This window comes from Agelaius tricolor, unplaced genomic scaffold, assembly GCF_023055355.1.
Source record: "Agelaius tricolor isolate 1412-34295 unplaced genomic scaffold, bAgeTri1.0.p SCAF_1, whole genome shotgun sequence".
NCBI classification, from domain to species: Eukaryota; Metazoa; Chordata; class Aves; order Passeriformes; family Icteridae; genus Agelaius; species Agelaius tricolor.
The window spans coordinates 89182435-89201272 of NW_027269261.1; the positions used below are offsets into that span (position 1 = coordinate 89182435).

The following is an 18838-nucleotide window of genomic DNA, read 5'->3' on the forward strand; positions in this document are numbered from 1 at the left end:
AAGGGTGGATGTATTTGAAGAGACATTCACTGGAATATTATCCTCAGGTGGTTTAACTAATTAGTTACATTTACAGATGCTCAGTATTGGTTTTGTTGTAAGTAATGCCCAGGGTAAAGCAGAATCAGGTCATCCTGTGTATCTCTTCCCCATGTGTTTCTCTGTAGACAGAGGAACCCTTTCTGGAGGTTGATGCAGTAGTGAGGCCTTCATAGCACAGATTAGTCCCTCTTCTAAATTGTCTAGAACCTGAACAATGTTTTGACAACCAACATCAGATAATCAAAATAACACTGTCAAACTTGTAGTGGTGCTATCCCCCTTTATGGTCCAATATTTTTTCTAAGAACTGAACTCCAGGACTCATGGAGCCGCCAGTGAAGTGGAAATTTGTAATTACCGCGTTCCTCAAGCAGCATTCAAATATGAGCCCCATCTGGAGGCCTTCTCTTGCAGTACACAATAAGTCTATTCATTTACCTGATTCCTCCTCTGACAAGAAACATGATTTACAATAGCAGTTTCAATACTGAATGCTTTAATGATATGTGTGTCATGTGTGTAGTCTGCACTATTCCTGCTTTCATCTGAAGCATGCTTGAGAAGTGACATACTGGATGTGGAAATTACAGCAAATACGAGGAACAATTGTGGTCTGTGCTGCGAAGCTTGAACATACAGCAAAGCTCTCTGACCTCTGAGTCTGTTTGCTCTCTTCGAAGAATGCCTTGTCTTAAGGGCCTTTGTTTCTTCATTAATATGTATAGGTTTTGTCCCAGATTTGTCTGTCAGGCTCCTCTGAGGAGCATTGTCTGCTCCGTGGATGCTGTGGTCGGGGTGCCTTCCCACCGTGTCTGGTGTAGTGCGGTGTGACAGCTCACTCGGCTCGGCTGCTCTCTCCTTCCCAGCCCCTGTGCCGGCTCTGTCTGGGGCCATCGCTGTCTCAGAGCCCCCTGTTGCTCTGTGAGCTGCTGAGAAGGCAGCTCCCACAGTACTGGCTGGGGGCTGGAAGCTGGGACTCCCCAGGGAAGTGGCTTCTGCTGTGCACTCATGCCTAAATTCTTCATTTGCCTACAGCACTTTTGGTAGTGCAGAGACAGCCACTACCTAAAGCCAAAATTACCTCACATTTTGGGGAACACAAATAAAATGCAGTTAATTGGGATCTTTTTCCTTGTGTCTTTTGCAGTCTGACGCAGTCTCTGATGAGCTGGTCTTAAAGAGTGGGGCCAAACAAGGCTGTGTGTCCACTGTCTGTGCGGGCAGCACCCGAACGGCTTTCCCGTCCCTGGGGTGTCATTCAAGCAGAGGAGAAATGCAGGAGAATGACCTTTTTAAGGCTGAGTTTATCCTGATTACGGACTCTGGTGATGAAGATGAAGTAGCTGCTGCCTCAAGCAACGTTCATCAGCCTTCCGATGGCTACAGTCCCATCAGTGCTCAGCTGCTGACCACATCCCACGATTCCCCTGGCACCGAGGCAGGGAAACCTCCCGGCGATGGGCACCTTCCAGGTGTTGCACTTTCCCACAGTATTACTGATCCACAAAAAAACCAGGTAATGAGATCTTCAGAGATAACCTTTGCTTTCTAAACCTTTCAGGATATGGAACCAGTTTGTGCAGCAACTGGGTGAATTTGTTCTTTAATTAACATTTTCATTGGACATTTCTGTAACATTTGGACCTTAAGGAGGTGGCCCATCCCTTTTGACTTGCTGCCTCTCCAGCCTACCCATATGATTCTGCTGTGTGTGTGGAGCAGATGAGGCAGATGTATTCTTTAAGAGCAGCTCATCATGACAGCAAGTTAATCAGGAGATGTTAGATTCCTAGCTAGTCTAAATTGGGTAAGGTCATTGAAATCAATGGAGCCTCGAGATCATTTGAATTATTAGCATCAGACTTCCCAGACCTAGATTCTTTTTTCTCCTCAGCACCTCTTGCAGTCCTTTTTGCAAGAGAAAGAAGCTGTAAAAATCCTGTTATTCTGATTGTTGGTTGGTACACCTGACTTTGCACGGATGTAAAGAACAAATGAAGATGAAATTTCTATTTTATGTGGATCTTTATAGGTGCATTTATCGACTGATTAAATTTTCAATTCTCCCTGGGGCATTTCCAAAAAAGAGTCTTTGAAACGTTTCATTTACAAAATGCATCAATCCAAACTACTTCATGAAAAGTTAATGTCTCTCCTCTTGGGAAGAACACTGATGTATATTGAAGGGTGTATATGCAGTGGAAAATTCCACCTTTAGCAAAATAGCAATGTCCATGTCACATGAAATAAATTCAGGCATTTCCTTTGACCTTGACTGGGTTACCATCACTTGAAAATGCAATTCTTCATTGATGATTTAAAAACAAATGTTAAGCATGGCTACTTTGTTTCTGAAAATGATTTCCAGATTTCCTATCTTGTGTTGAAATACTTTTGCCACTCAATTTTTCATAAAAATTCAGAGTCAATTTATGATAGAAGACATTGTGGATAAGAAATCCACTCTGGTTTGGGATTCACAGCATATGAAATGTTTATTTCTTCTGAGAAACTCCCAGTAAAGTCAGTGAGATTTTTCCATGAGGAAGGTTAAAGTCATAGGTAAGCATACATAGAGGAAGCAGCCTGTAACAGAATACTTGTCCTGAGGAAATACAAATTTACTTTAGCAATGTTCAGGCTTACTTGGGTAGTTTTTAAAAAGCTTTTACAGAAATCAGGTGAATTTTGGAATACTATATAGAAGAGTTCCTATGTTGGATCTTAAGCTTCTGGTGACTTGAGAAGAAAAGAGGGGTTTGGCTGGTAACAGAAGATAAAGATTGCACAGAACAAGAAATTAAGTCCAACTTTGCTAACTGTCCACCTGAACAGGAAGAGAGGCAGTATGTAATATGGGTAATTGCATATCTTGTCATTATTCCTGAGTCACAAATTTTCAAGACTGTACTTCCTCAGTCTTCATTATCTCAGTATCTTTAGCCACCTCTATTCTTTCATAAAAAACAGATGTTTTTACTAACCCGCCTTTCACTGTTTTGGTTCTAAAGTGTTTCCTTAGGCATCATTCTTTCTGACTTGCTATCTAATGAAGGATCATCACTTCTGAAATGAGGGAAAAACTACAAAAAGATTAAAGAGATACATTGTTTATCTGTTGGTATATTTCCCCTTTACAAAGGACTCCATATATGGGCTACCTTTTCAGTTCTTGGATTATAAGGGAAGTATCATGTCCCTTTTAAGAGTTATTGCATATAACATTACATTAACTTAAAAACATAATTAGACAATGAGTTTCCTGTCAGATGTGAAAAAAGCAAGGACTGGTATTGGGGACCATTGTGTTGCAGAAGGGGTCACTCTAACTGACCCAGAGGGCTCATTCAGCTTAATTCATTTCTGACTTTGTTTAAACAAAAGGAAAAAAGGAAAGCACTAAAAAATTGGAAATTTCTGTTCTGTGAGGCATAGAGGTCCTGACTGATGTTGGAAAATGCCATGCTATATTCAAAGACTGAAATAAAATAACCTGTTATTCTGGTCACATTTGGAACTTTTTGGTAATAGTTTAATGTTTATATGTTCTGTTGGGGTTCTTTTGCCCCTTTTTTTTTTTTTTTTTTTTTTTTTTTTTTAATGTTAAAGAGAGTCTAGCTATGCAAGAGAGTCAGACTGACTCCTGCCTTTGGGAATTTACCCTTTGGCTTCAGTGGGATGTCTACTTCCCTGAGTGTCAGGGCATGGGCTCAACTTGGAGAAATTTCTTGACTTGCTGTGGGGGGTCAGTAACTGGAAGGATTTTTAGTTACTTGAAGTCACTTGACGTTCCTCAGTCCATTGAGTGCCATCTGGTTTGGCTTTTCCAGATGAATGAGTCGGGGTTCCTACAAACTCACGCCATTGCTTGGACAATGCACCTTCCTTGCTGGGAGAAACTGGAATAAATAGCATTTATATTAATTGGGTCTCAGCTCATAGTCTGATTTACTGTGTTGTCTCTAGGGATTTTTTCATGTTTTTCACAGTTTCTGGTATTTCCTTCTGACTTTCTGGTTCTCAGGTTGCAGTCTTTGTAGGCAATTTGTTTTTATTTTTTCCTGTCTATAAGGATATTCTACTGAGGTCAAAGCATGGTTAACTGGGCCCAGGATCAGGTCTAAATTGAAGACATGATTCACTCAGACGTGATTTGTGCCTTTTGGGGTCTCAGTTTGCACACTCTTTGCTTTTTCCTGTTTGACCAGCACATCTTTCAGGGTCTTGCTGGTATATAACTAACCACATCTCTTGTGCCCTTCCAGAACAGTGTGGCCTCACCAGAATGACCATTTGCAATGTCTCCAGCTCAGTTCTGCCATTTCAAATGTGCTAAAGGTCTTCTGGGCAAGGCTCAATACTAGTATTATGTCCACTTTGAAAATTCTGGAATGATTAACTACAAAGCATCAAGATCTTTTTCAAGTGCCTTTATCCCTTTGTGCTAACGTAACCTTGCCACCTATTTCAACTTTCTTCATACATTTTTGGGACATGTATAGGTACTCAGGAGAACAGAAAATGGCTTGCAGTTGAATCACAGACCAAAGAAGCACAAAACTACTTTGGTCACTCACTTCTTCAGCACTAATCCAATTCACCTACAGGAGGGTTTAATCTGGTAGAGAACCTGAAAAGAAAACAATTCTACTGATTGAGGGAAGTTATTCTATCTCACCTGGCACTGTTGAGGCTGCAACTGTAAAGCCATGCTCAGTTTGGTGCCAGCAACCTTCAAATTCAAGAGAGATGTGAGGAAGGGAGTGGGGTCCAGCACAAAAGTGTAAACGTGTCTGGGGCACATGTGAGCTGAGGCTGAAGGAGCTGGCTTTGTTGACTCCCACCAAGAGACAGCCTAGGAGGCATCTGGGAGCTGCCCAGAACCCCTTGCAGGGCAGTTATGGGCACGACAGAGCCAAATTCTCCTCTGCAGGGGCAGGCGAGGCAGCAATGGCTGCAAATCACAGCGTGGGTGATCCCATCTGGACCCCAGGAGCAGCTTCCTCAGTGGGAGGTGGTGCAGCACTGGCACAGGCTGCCTGGGGGTGCTGGAGCTCCATCACAGCTCTGGGGACTGAGGAGACACAGGCACAGCTGACCCGAGCCACTGGTGCTGGTGAGAGCCCTGCTTTGGGTAGGAGGCTGCACTAGATGATCTCTGGAAGTCACTTCCAAGCCACTTTGATTATGATTCCCTGATCCTGTAAATGAGGTTCATCATCTATGGATGTGGTTATTAATACTGTGTTGCAATAGCAAAATCATTTCTGAATACTTGATTAATGGCTCAATTAGCTCAGCATGTGAATGTTCAGTGGTATTTAAACTGGAAGAATTCTGCAAAATGTCTTGATCTTACTTGCAGGAGCATATTTGTCATCTGCTACCATGAATATTTTTGTAGCTGCTTATAAATCTTATTAAGTTTTAACTAATTAGAAGTCGGTGCACATCATATGATTTTATTATGAAGTTTCATATTTGTTCCTCGCTTTCTTTTAATCTGTTGTCTTTGTAAGGGAAATTTATCTATTCTAGTTTGAAATACAGAGATTAAATACCCTAACTCTGTTTTGGTAGTTGATTAACTTCCAGAATTCATTATTAAATTCAGGAGGCTGCTCCAAATTATCAGATTTATTACCACACTGCTTTTCAACTTGTTAAATAATTTTATCTTTCATGACATATTTAATAATAGTTTTTCATAATGATTAAATGCTGGTAAATGATTTTCAATTTCCAGCATTTTTGCTTCTTCTTAATTAGCAGTATTTTCAACGAGTCCTAATTTCTCAATTGAATAGAATATATATACAAGGATATAAACAACATTAATTTTTATATCCAATATTTTCCCTGTATACATCCATTGACTTTCCACTTTGAAATGTGACACCTTAACACATGTATAAAACAGGGGAAGTTAGTGTTGTCGTAAAGGCATTTGGAGGTTTTGTGTTTATTCCCATAAATCAAAGCATTGACCTGGCTTTTCTGAAGTTACCTTATGCAGAAAGCATCTTTGGTTTAAAAGGCTTGCTATTTGTATGGTATCATTTAGCAAGAAGACCTCACTGATTTAAAGTTACAAGGGCTAATAGGGTTTTGAAGTGTGTGTTTAGCCCGTATTTAGGCATAGTTTTGCCTTTGAAAGCTTTTAAATCTTCCTCTTCTGTAGCAGCTTCTTCCAGCATGTGCTCTCACTTGAACATTAGTTGTTTTGTTCTTATTTTTGTTTTGTAATATATCAATACTATATTACATAATCATCATAATTTGTCTCTATTATGGGTAAGATATATGTATTAAAAATATAATTAATAGGCTGAGCCAAAGCCATGAGCAAGTAGTGTGTTGAAACTGAATTGTATAATAATAGTCTTTCATAGAGCTGCATAATATTTTCAGGGTATCTAACAGCAGTTAAATAGGTGTTCTGATATATACATCAAGTTTGATGAAATTGGAGTCAATTTCCCTTCTTTGAAATTGCTCAGTCAAATGTTAGGTGACAATTTGTATCCTTTTGGTTTTACAGTTGACTTTAATCATGATTTCATACTGCTATGTTTTATTCATATTGTGCATACCTCAGTTTTTAATTTCAGCATTATAATAAGTTGGAAGATTTTGAGAGAATTTCTTTCTTTAGAAGCATGAAACTGTATAACAGGTTGATAATATACTTGTATGCTCTAATTAGTTTTGACAAATCCTAATTAGAATAGACCCAAGAAAAAAGACACTCATGAAAGAGCTCATGACTGTTTTATTAGTGTATTGAAAGACTGTGGAGAAGGGGATAAGGACTCTAACATGCCTGCAAACTGTCAAATGCTCTGCACTGTGAATGACAGGAGAAGTGAAAAGCAGACTGGATGTCTGATTTAAGTAGTTCCAAGCAAATTTCGCATTCTGATATCACAGTGCTGCAGAAGGGCAATTTGGTTGTTTACTGAATGAGAAAAAGAACACTTGACTTGAATCCTATTTTCAAAAAGGCTGCTTTCCAGTGAACTGGCAAAGTGAGATTGGACACTATTGCAATTTTCTTACCTTCCACTGTGTTTGCATAATGTGGATGGCATCACATGATTCCGGACACTCATGGCACCACTGTCTTGGGTTTTACCTCAAAGGAAAAATACTGTAGCCTTGAACCTTGTTTACATCAACAAAACTGAAGTGTCATAAACCCGAAGTACCACGTAACTTGTCTGCCTCAGTCACCTCCCCATAAGGACCTTAACCATCAGGCTCTATGGCCAAGCTTAAAACAGCCCTATGCTTTTAACCCACACAGCAGTACTAATGGAAACCCTATACGCATGACCACAGGACTGAAATGTGGGGTGTTTAACAGTTCCACAGGTTCCACCTATTTTAACAATTCTGTTCTTTTTTTTTTTTTTTCTCTCCAGTTAATTTCTACTCTTTCCACCTCTGATCATCTTTCCTCTAAACCACCTGCTGTCCACTTAATTTCTCCAATTAATCAGAAAGTAGCGTGCGGTCCCGTGGTTAACATGAATCAAGCCTCTTCGCTGGAAGATTCCTGTAACAACTGGCAGTCAGCAACCAGGTTATCTAAGCAAGAGTCATCTCTCTACTTTCAGTCTGCTTCCCATAGTTCATCTCCCTCAATGTGTAAAATATCCTCTTCTGCATCAAAGAGTTGGTACTCCACTCCTCGATTGTCTGATAACCTACAAACACCAAGTCTCTATAACCCTGACTGTGTTTGCAAAATGGGAGGCTTCACCACATCCTCTGTTCCGACAAAGACTCCAAATCTTTCCTCCAATCCTCCATGTTCAACTGAAATTCAAGGATCTTTAGCTCAGTCTATATCCCCTAGTTCTTCCAAAAAATTGAATGCTCTGTCTCCTCTCCCTGTACATATAATAACACATTCATTATCTCCTAGCCCTAAACCTTTGTCTCCACCCTCTCTTTACGGGTCTTCTTCGACCATATGTAGTATAAATGAGCCTTGCACACAAACGTTATCCAGAGGAAATTCAACCAAGTCAGGAGTCAAATCCCCTCTGCCAACCAGACTGACTCTCTTAACTGCTATTCTGAGATCAGGCTCCTCTCAGCGGAGGCCGCTTTCTCCTGCTTCTTGTCCCACATTTTCCCCTAGCTCCCTTAGTTCCTCAACACTTGCAATAGATCAAAAGTTCAAAACAACTCCCCCAACCCCCAAGAAATCTCTTTCAAGCCCTCCTATAAGGCCAGATTCCCCCAGCAAAGAGGATTATTGGCTTTCAGGATGGGCTCAGCATCTGCCTTTACCTTCCAAGCCTCATTCCACCCCTCAAGCAAGGTCCCTTTCTCCTAAAAAGCCCCCTCCTGTTCAATCACTTTCTCCAGACTGCCGAAATTCTTTGTCATCCCCTCTCTCTTCCCATAGAAGATCAGTTGCTTCTCCAGATTTGCAGTCTTCCCTGCATCCTCCTTGTGCCCCAGCTCCCTCTTCCTTTGCATACCCCACCTCTCCTTCTCCAGAAGGGCTGGGCGGTTCTGCCTCCCGGTCCTGGGCACCTCAGAAGTCTCAGAGAGTGCACACTTACTCACCCATCTTCACTTGCCGGTCATATCCTTTGCTTGCTTCTACCAGTCCTAGTGGTGCATTGTCTCCTCCCTCAGAAAAACACTCATCTCCTTCCCCAAGCTTCTTGCACTCACCTTCTAGATCTAGATCAGATTCATCCCAAACATCTGTTCATGAGATCAGTGCCTCCTCTCCTACCCCTTCTAGCATCTCAAAGCAGTGGTCTCTCCCACGGCCTCACTCTACCCCACTGGTTCCACAAACTGGCAGCATTAATTCCCATCCACTACAATTGAATTCTTCATTGGTGCAAGCAAATTTTAGGTCTAACTCCTCCTCTCCAAGACCTGAGCATTCTGCCACCGCATCAGTGTTAAAGTGCAGATCTCCCATCTCAGTCAAGGCACCAGGCACACTGCCATCAAGACCCAGAGAGCTGACTTCACCACAGTCTTTTTCCCTGCCTCCTGGCCATGAAAACTTCAAACCCAAGGTACTCTTGGTGCATGCTTATTTTATAATATTTCTTTGTCCCCGCAGGAAAAAAATTACACCCATGTTGCAGAATACTAGTAAAATAAATGTGATGTGGAAAAAAATGTGGAAAAGGAACAGGTTTTGTGTCAATAGTGAAGATAGTGAAAATTAAATCCTACCCTTCAAATTGCTAGCACTGTGTTCTGTATTATGGAGAAGATGTTTTAGGAATCCTTTAGCATAGAAAAGAAGATACTTTATTCTTGAGTATGATGATTTACTACTAAAGATGGATTTGTGTGCAGTGGCTCTGATGTACATTTGGTATGCATATTTGTGAAGCTTGCCTAAAATCCTGGTGTATCAAAAATCAACCATGAAGCATGTTCTCTTCAACCCATTCTAAAATAAATCCTTATGTGTTCCCAGGGAAAGTCATAGAAGTGTGGTGATCTGAGGTGCAGGGCTGAGCAAGAAGCAGTTTAATCTAATTGATGCGAACTAGCTGTTCCACTGATAAGTGATTCCCAAGCACCCCATCCTGCCTGTCCTCCTCACTTTCCTGGAGGCTTTCCTCACCCCAGCCACCCTGGGACTGGCCCGGGGCAATAATGAGCTCAGCCTGAGCAAAGACTTTGTGGCCAAGGGCCAGCAATGGATGATGAGGACAGTCTCCTGCTTCTTCCCTTCCTGTTGTACTCCTCTGATTTTGTTGTGCTAGACAGAGGATGAGGGGGAAAAAAAAGCCAAGCTTCCTACAGCCCAAACTACTGCAAATACCAAAGTCTCACACCTGGCAGATCAGCCAAGCTCCTGCTGTTTGTAATCCCCCCAAAGGCAGGAGAACCATTGCAGAGTGAGAATGAGCAACGATGGCAATTTCTGCAGGAGGGCTTGGGAACCAATCACACTGTGGATTTAAAGGTGTATCTCAAGAAAGGGAAGTGAAGGGTATCCAAAAATATGCAGCAGGTAGGTGAAAACAAGAGGAGCTGCTATGCGAAAAGGAGGAGTTTGTTGCAGAAAGCACCAGAGCTGCAGGAGGCTTCCCAACATTTTTTATCTTATCTTTGCACTCTGTGCTTTCCTTGTGCTGTGTTCCCTTTCTCCACTCACATCTGAGCTCTGTTCATCGCACAAAGTCTATCATAGTTTATTGATTTATTTCCTCACAGCACAAAATTACAGCCTGGTCTGCCAGATCAAGTTGTGTCAGATGTACTCCTAACAGTTTGGCCATGGCAGGGGTGACTTAAAAAATGTTAATTGGAAATGAGAGGTTAAAATCAGCACAAAGTAGCAATTGTCATGAATCGTTCTTTTAAAATCCAAATGAGCCAAGAGGAGCCATTGTGCCAAGCAAAGCTGTTCAGTATTGTTACACCCTGTCAGTATTAGTTAATGAAACAAAGAGATATGAAATTGTAGAAATTCCAAGAAAAAAGACCCTGAGACCAAACTGTAACCCATGACCAAGCCTGCAGATTGCAAAACAGTTGCTGTTCCTGCTGGCTGGTGCATGGAGCACTGTGAGGTCTCTGGCAGTAAGGAAATTCTCTACTTGTGACACAGAGCTATTGTCTGGGTTTATATTTGCAGAGATTGTTATACTTCTGTCTTTCCTACTGTCCCTTTTCCTACTAATTCTGCTTTATCATGCAATATGGCAGCAATTTTGAAACTGCCCTACCATCCCATGGAGACTGGGAGAGTGTCCACCAGTATAACAGACTTGGACCATTAGTCCAGTCTAATTTTTAATCTTGTAGACAAAGCTGACTCAACTGGAGATGTGGAAGACCTAAAATATCCAAATCTAATGCAGCTGGGTGTTCAGTGCAAGAAAGGTCTCTCATGGCTTTAAAATGTGAGTCAGAGACTTCATCTACTGCTAATACTGCCCATTCAACCCCCATTCTGCTCACTTATTTCCACCCCTAGATTATGGTTTAGCTTAATGAACTTTGCTGATGTATTAATGGTAGCAGGCTGTCCAGTGATACTCCAGCCTCAAATCTCAGTATATTTCCAGAGAAAAAAAGAAAAGTTTTGAGGAAAGACAACTTTAATATCTTTAGCAGCATTTAGGTCTCTTTAGTAGTAATCAGCTCAGCTTTATAAGTAGACAAAAAGCCGATTGCTTTATCTGACGACTGTTGACGCATGACAAAATCTTTTTATGTACAAAAGTACTAAGTGAACATCAAGGGAAAAAATAGAGCATCTGGAAGTGCTTGCCTTTGGTGTGTATAATTTGGCATGTGTAATTTTTCAGCCTTAATGTTGCTTCAACAGTCATTACAGCAACATTAAGGCACGCATTAAACCAACATCTATTAAAGCAGAATTCGGACATGCACCAAATAATGCAAATCAAAGGATAACCTATTTGTTTAACTGTTTGTATATATATATATATATATATAAGCATGTGCTTTCCCTTGGTTTGTATTTGTTAATGATTTAAAAATGGGAATGTTTTGCAAAGTGAATATAAACATGAATCCACAGATCAGCGTGAAGTGTCAGCTTTGGGTGATCACAGGAAATAAAAGCCCTCTCCCTAGACTTTGTAGATACTTTGTTAATGTCCTCATGAACCTAATATAGCAAAATGGACAGTGAAACACTGTAGGGACAGATAAATTGTGCTGGAATAGTTAGAATAACAACTTCTAGCTTTCTGTTTTGAAAAACTTTGCAGTGGTTTCATGGGGTATCATTCTTCTAAAGCCTTTGATTTTTCCTATTTGAATGTAGCTCAGGAATGCATATAGATCTACCCAAAACAGTTGGGGAACAAACTGACTTTAGCAACATGGAGCTCAGCACAGCTGCAAAACCTACCATAAAGCCAGAAAGATTATTCATGAGGAGCTCTAAGCTACCAAGGTTGGTAGCACTGATTTTAAGCCCTTATAGCAGATGTCTAGCAGATTTTGCAGTGCCCCATAGGTGATCATTCGAACAAAAAAAAGTTTCCCCCAAACTCCCCATCTGACATTTGCCCAAGCTCTTATGTTGGAATTGGTTTGCTTTTGCTTGTACTGTGGTGCAGGCCAGCAGACCTAACTGTCCACAGCTGTTTAAAATTATTGCTAGATTCCTATGAAGCAGATTATTAAATATATTTAGGTATTGAAAAAATAATTTAAAAAACCATGAAATAATGTGTAAAGAAACATATTCGTATAGATGAGAAACCGAATTAAAGACTTTCCACTCATCAAGACCTGCAAAAATAGCACATTGCTCACAGGTTCTGCAGTATATGGAAGTCATGAAGCACATGAAAGCAGTACAGAAACTTTCACATTTTAAGAGTCTGTTATGTCTTTATTTAGCTAATATAATAGTACAACTAACCTCAAAGTGATCATAGTTCTCTTTTCATATATGATGCACATTTTGTTATATGTCTTCACCAGCCTAGGAGCTAGTGAAGACATTGTATTTCCCATGTTCAATGACACAATTTTAGTTAGATTTCAATTATAATCAAACAAGAATACATTTTGTGAATATGCCTATTTTAATATTTAGAATTCGGTCTTCCATCTCAGTGATCAGTATTTTATTTTAGTTTAAAATAGCTAAACAGAAGTTTAGTTATGCATAACTAAACTTTTGCATATAGTTTTTGTATATGCATAAATTCATCTATGGAGCTCTGCAGTGTTGCTGTCTAAATGTTCAAAGGCCAGGATTCACCACACGTGACTTTTGACATTTGAAAGTTACATATCCAAGCACAATTTAGGTGATTCTATTACAGCTAGTGGAGAGAATATGGTGTATTTAGAAGATGATTTTATTTTACCTTTCCATTTGCCGACTTTGGGATTAGATTAATTCTGTAGAAATGGCTATGATTATAAAAAGCATCAGTGTTGACTGAAGAAACTGAATGATAGACATCTAAGTTAGAATCACTAAATCTCAAATGAATTACTATCCCATGCTCTAAAGCCCCTCCCACCAAAAAACAGAAAAAAGTTCAGTTCCAGAATTTGTATTCATCTGCTTTGCCAAGCTGTTCATTCAATATGATTGCTGTGATTACTGACTTCTTGAATGACTCATTCTCCTGTTTCCGACTGAGTGAAGCCAAAAGCAAACAATATTATGTATAGAAAGAATTAAAAGGTTGTTCCCTACACTATTTCAAGACAGTTGTGTGGATAAATTTCTTATCTGAGTTAAAATTTTGCCCACTCTGCTGTCATTGGGACCGTTAGTAGATATAAAAAAAATAGAAAGTAAACAAAATAATGACCCAAAGTGCAACATGCTGTTTTGGACCATTATCTCATAATCACCAGTATTTACTGATGCAGATAATGGTACATTAAAAAACCTGACCTGATTAACAAATAACCTTATTTCTGACCGACTGTCACAGAAATAATCAATCACTAACTTAGAAGTCTATTTTTGTGTGAATTTATGACTTTTTTGTCAGATTGTTGCCAAATAGGGAACAATGTAGCAAATATCTTAATAATAATAATAATAATAATAATAGTGAAAGTTCTAGCAGTCCTGTGATTAAGAATCCTACCTCTTGAACTCCTATAAATATAAAAGAGACTCACCAATCTTCTAAAAATTACTGAATTCAGCCTCTATATTTGTAAAGAAAATGTTAAAAATATTATTTGTAAAGATTTAAAAATAACTGGGCAAACAAATATAGTCTAAAATATAAATTATTTGAAAATAATAAATTTTAAGGTTCATGTTCAAATTTTCATACCCAAACTCATACATTTTATATGTTTAGATTGCCAGTTCTGTTAGTTTTGTTAGAGTGTGAAAGTTCCTATGCTTATTTTGTTTGGGTGGTAGAGTTATTTATTCCGGAGATGAAAAGCTGCATGAAGATTTAAATGGCCTATCTACTCAAACAAGCAATTCAGCATTTAAGGATCATAATCAGTCTCATGAGAGCCAATCACAGTAATCTCTCTGATTTCATGGTTCAGGATGACACCACTCAGCAACAGTTGTTGAGGTGGATGTACTGACAGACGTAGCTGTACATTTTCATATCAATTCGCAAGAAAACTTGGAAAAAAACTTACAGCCCCCCCGATACTCATTTAAGGGTAGCAGTCAGCAGAAAGTGGTTAAACTTACTTTGGAAGCTATAAGATAGAGGGAACTTGTTTTGTCCTACTTCATTACTAAGAACAAAACATGTACATTACCAGACTTTAAAGCCTTAACAAAACCACTAGATTTTTAAAAAGGGATAGTTTTTATAGGAAATACATAAGCATTGTTTTGTTGCAACATGTCTGCAAGATGATTGTAATTGTCTTTCATTCTGTCGTACCTTTCCCCTCTCTCCCCTCTCTCTCTTCTACCCTGTTTTACTTCTCTTCCTGCTCTCTGGTTTACCCTTTTAGCAGTACAAGATCAAGACAAGCTACAAGGCATTTGCAGCAATCCCTACAAACACATTGCTTATGGAACAGAAGGTTAGTGTTTGCTCAAAGACATGGGCACTGCATTGTACATTTGAGACCATTCAACTTTGTGTACAAATTCAGACATGTCTGTTGGGGAATACTGCAGAATGTGAATTCTGGGAACTACTCAGGACTGTAATTCCAGCCATTTTATAGGGTCATCCACTTTCACTAAAGATCAAAGTTCCAGTAATCTGAATTTCTGAAAATCTATTTACTATAAAAAAGGAAAAAAATTCCACTGTCCTAAAGGAATTGCCTTTTATCGCAGCATCTCAAAATCTGTTTTGTTTTTGCAAAGTGTCTGAAGCACTGCTGTTCTGGGACCTGACAATCAGTAGATCTTGGTTAGTTAATGATTATTGGACAGCTGTGCTTATACTCATAAATTTAACAACGAAAAATATGATATTTTGACCTGCTGTCTTGTTAAACTGAGAACCATCTTGACCATTGTTCTGACCTCTGTTAACTTCCATTCTTCCTGAACACTGTGAGAGCTAGTGGGCCATTCTCAGTTTGTAGTTTATGCTAACAATCATTTTCTGTAGGACAGGCAGATCGATTCAAACCCCAGACTTCAGTGCATTGGTTTACCGCCAAAGTCACAGTCAACAAAGGCAGGGCTGTGTAGTCTTATTCAGACAATTCAACTTGGGAAGTCAATTGAAAATTTAAGCTTTGCATTAAGGGTTCAAAATACCCACAGACATTTATTTTGAAAACATGTTTCCCAAATTAATTTACTCAAAAGAATAGCTAAGTTTAAGAAAAATTTTCTCTGATGATCAATGAGCTAAGCGTCTTGCATGTTTAAAGACATGCTTAAATCATGGTGACATTCAGTTTGTAACTCTATCAGAAAAAGCTTTCTGTTCAGGACCTAGTTGAGGAATTTCCCCTCTGATTAATTTCTTTAAGCATTCCTGACTACACATCTAAATATTATACACATATACAGCTCAGTTGATTTCACTACTAGTTTACAAAGCCTGAAGTTATTGGTTAGGGTGAACTCAACTGTGTACAATGTTTGAAGATGACAATTTTTTCCTTGAAATGTTACTGATTATGATCTAGTAATGATCAGTTAAGTGCTATAAATCAGATTATTTTTCAGAAAAAAAAGAGATATTCTTTTCCAATGTTCTTTTAATCTTGAAGGATTTTCTTAATCTTTTGCATAAAACCTGATCCTTCCCTTACTTAAATCTTGAATGCACTAATGAAGGTTATGTTTGCTTTAGCTTGCAATGTGGTGCAATAGAAACGGCTCTGTAAAGGAAAATAGCTGATGCAGGAGATTCTACACCCCTACAGAATGTATTTTGGGAGGGTTTTGTTTGAGCAGAAAGCCTGTTAGCAGGTGGAAGAATTTGGTGGACTCCTGAAGTACCACTTCATGGTTGACTTCACCTGAAAGGCACTGTTTGTGCACTCTGAGACTGCACCACCCTGCAACCCAAGCCAGGTAGGTGACCCTGAGCAGGACACTCACTCTAAGATCACACTCCTGATGTGAACTAGTGGGTTTATGTCAACTGTCCGATTGTACTTTTTCGTAAGAAAATGGATTTCCTTTTGACGGTCTTGCTGGTGCTGTCTTGGGCATTGACTCACAACCTGCATGTTACTTATCCCCAGTACATGAAACTGATTTGTGCAAACTAATGCCAGCACCTGTGGAAAAAGTAACAACTCAAAAGATATCTGTGTTTAGATAGACTTTTAGTTATCCATGGATTTACTGAAAATCGTAGCCTTGGTGTATCCTTCAGTAGTGAGAGCAGTCATGTAGTACTAATAAGAAATCAATTCTCTGTTGTAGGATTTCCCTTCAGGAGAGACTCTTGACTAAGTAACTTTGTAAGTGTATGTTTCAGCATTGCCTGAGAACATGCTTTCTCCCATCTGGGGAGTTATGGATGACAGTCTCCTATTGATCTGCAGCAGCAGCTAATTGTAGTGCTCCTAAGCTGGTCCTGTTGTGTCAGCTGATGAGAGTTGAGAGTATGACTCCTATGAGAAAGCATGAAGAAGTCACATGGCACACTCGGGCCCCATTGTACCAAGTCTTAATATCCAAATATTCTTCTCAAAATGTTGGGTAGGGAACTCATGATATGTTCTAGCTCAACGAGAATAGTTATGTTGTTCCCATTTTATGCAAAGCATTTTATACGCAGCATTTAAAAGAGTGAGATTTAGGACAGTAAGATTTTAACTACATAAGTGATATTTTATTAACATCCTAATAATTATTATATGATTAGAAAACCAACATAATTTTAGATACATTTTTTAGCCTAAGGTGCTAAAGAAGTGTTTTGCTATGTGATTAAATTAGAAATGCATGTTATCAGAAGTAGGCTTTTTCCCAGTGTGTGAGTAATTATGTTATTTAATTTAAGTGGTCATGAGAAATAAAATTAGTAAGAATTGTGTTGTGGGTGATCCTAGTAACAATTCATCTGCATTATTAATTGGGTCCTATGACAGAAAACTGCTCCTTGTGGGCCATGTAAGGTGCAATGATTTGACTGCCTCTAAATTTTCTGTTGATGTCTAACTTTCTTTTTCAAGTTTCTTTTACGTTTGTGTAGATGTTTTAATTTAAACCGGCAGTTTTCAACTTTAATTTAAACTAGCATTTTTCAACTTCTGCTAATGAAACCATTAGGTTGTCATCACCTTAATGTTTTTTCTAGAACATGCTCTTATCCTCCAGTACTCTTACTCAAAGAGAGTTGTTTGAGTACGTGCCCATTAGTTGAGAAGAAAAGGCTGATTGGCTCTATATGTGTATACTTTGAGAAACCCAGAAGTGGCTTAAGCTCATCAAGTCTCCTCACTGGCAAGTTTCCCAGCTGTTTGAGTTTGTATGAACCTGGTGTTTCTCACATCATTTCTGTTCGCTGCTCAGAAAAAGTGCTATCCAGGATATCTCTTGGAAGATTGGGTTGTAACTTCCTTCACAGCCAGAAGAACAAAACTTGTTTTTAGGGGACTCACCCTCAGCATGGGCAGGCTCTGTCAGGGAGCAGCAAGAGGGGGCTGCTCTGCAGAGAGCTGAGCTGGCAGCAAGGACGTCAGGACAATGTCCTTACCAGCACAGGCACAGCTCCACAGTGCCTGAGCAGGGATGGCAGAAATGCTGATAATGAGTTGGTGATACCCAGGGTCACTCAGCAGTGCCATCACAGCCACACAAATCCAGAGCTTTGAGTCAGGACCACAGGCTGTGATACTGAGCTCATCAGCCCAGCAGATCATAGGATCCACTGGCCAGAAGAGGAAGCCGAACAAGTTTAAGATAGGCATAAGGCAAAAATTTGACAGAAAGAATTAATTCGCTATTAGAAAAAATTGCTGGAGACTGAAATAGGCTTTTTATCACAAAAATTGAAAAATCAAGACAGGACAATTTTCTGGTTTCTCATATTCCACATAGTCCTGTGGTTTAAAGACGTCATACTAAGTGAACACTGTCATTCCTTCAGGCCTTACCAACACGGAGACAGTGAGTCACACTTATACAGACAGGCACTCTTGTGAAGGTTCTACAATTATATGGATGTGGACACAGTCTAATTCAAAATTCCCTTCTGAATTGGGTATTATTTAAAAAGTAATGTGTCTGTTATTTAGAGGTTGTATTTATCAAGTATCAGCTACAATGTCTTTCAGCCAAAACTGATAGATGAAGAATTTATTTCCAGGTGCTACAGCAAAATTCGTAACTTTAAATACCTCATGTTAAGAAAGAAAGGCAATAATTTGTGCAGTTGTAGAGTGATAAAGGGCCTTGTTTGTCTGTAATAATAACCAAATGTGCTAATATAGGAACAGCCTCTGAACTCCTTCTTTCTTTCTTTCAAGGGCCTTGAAAATAGTGTCTTAAAACAAGTACAACTTCATCTTTAGGATTATTTAGAATTTTATATGTAACCCAAAAACTGTTGTAGGCTTTGGATTTACAAACCAAAAAAATATTCTCTTAACAGTTCAGTCTTCTTTGGTCTACAGCAAGCTCTATGCAGGTGAATATGGGTTTTCTGTATTTGTCCAGCTACACATCCCCTCTACCTACTGATTGGTGTGAATTTCCCTTGTCTGAGCATCATTTTGGTGGAAAGGAAACATGGGCATACAGACTTGGTGCTGCAAATATTCTGCTCAGACTTCCCTCAACCTGAACTGAGGATGAAGTGTGGCACATGTGTTACAACCCAGGATGATGGAATGTGTCATGAAACAAACCTGCTTCACAGCTGAGGCTTATCCC

At 39.4% G+C, this 18838-nt stretch overlaps 1 protein-coding gene across 1 annotated transcript in view; it reads left to right on the plus strand.

Moving 5' to 3' along the window:
• MLIP (muscular LMNA interacting protein) overlaps positions 1-18838 on the plus strand; it is a 68305-nt gene that overhangs the window by 9559 nt on the left and 39908 nt on the right. Inside the window, exons 3-5 of the mRNA XM_071455336.1 lie at positions 1190-1558; positions 7467-9095; positions 14491-14562. Of these exons, the coding sequence (XP_071311437.1) occupies positions 1190-1558; positions 7467-9095; positions 14491-14562 (2070 nt within the window). The remainder of the gene's footprint in view (positions 1-1189; positions 1559-7466; positions 9096-14490; positions 14563-18838) is intronic.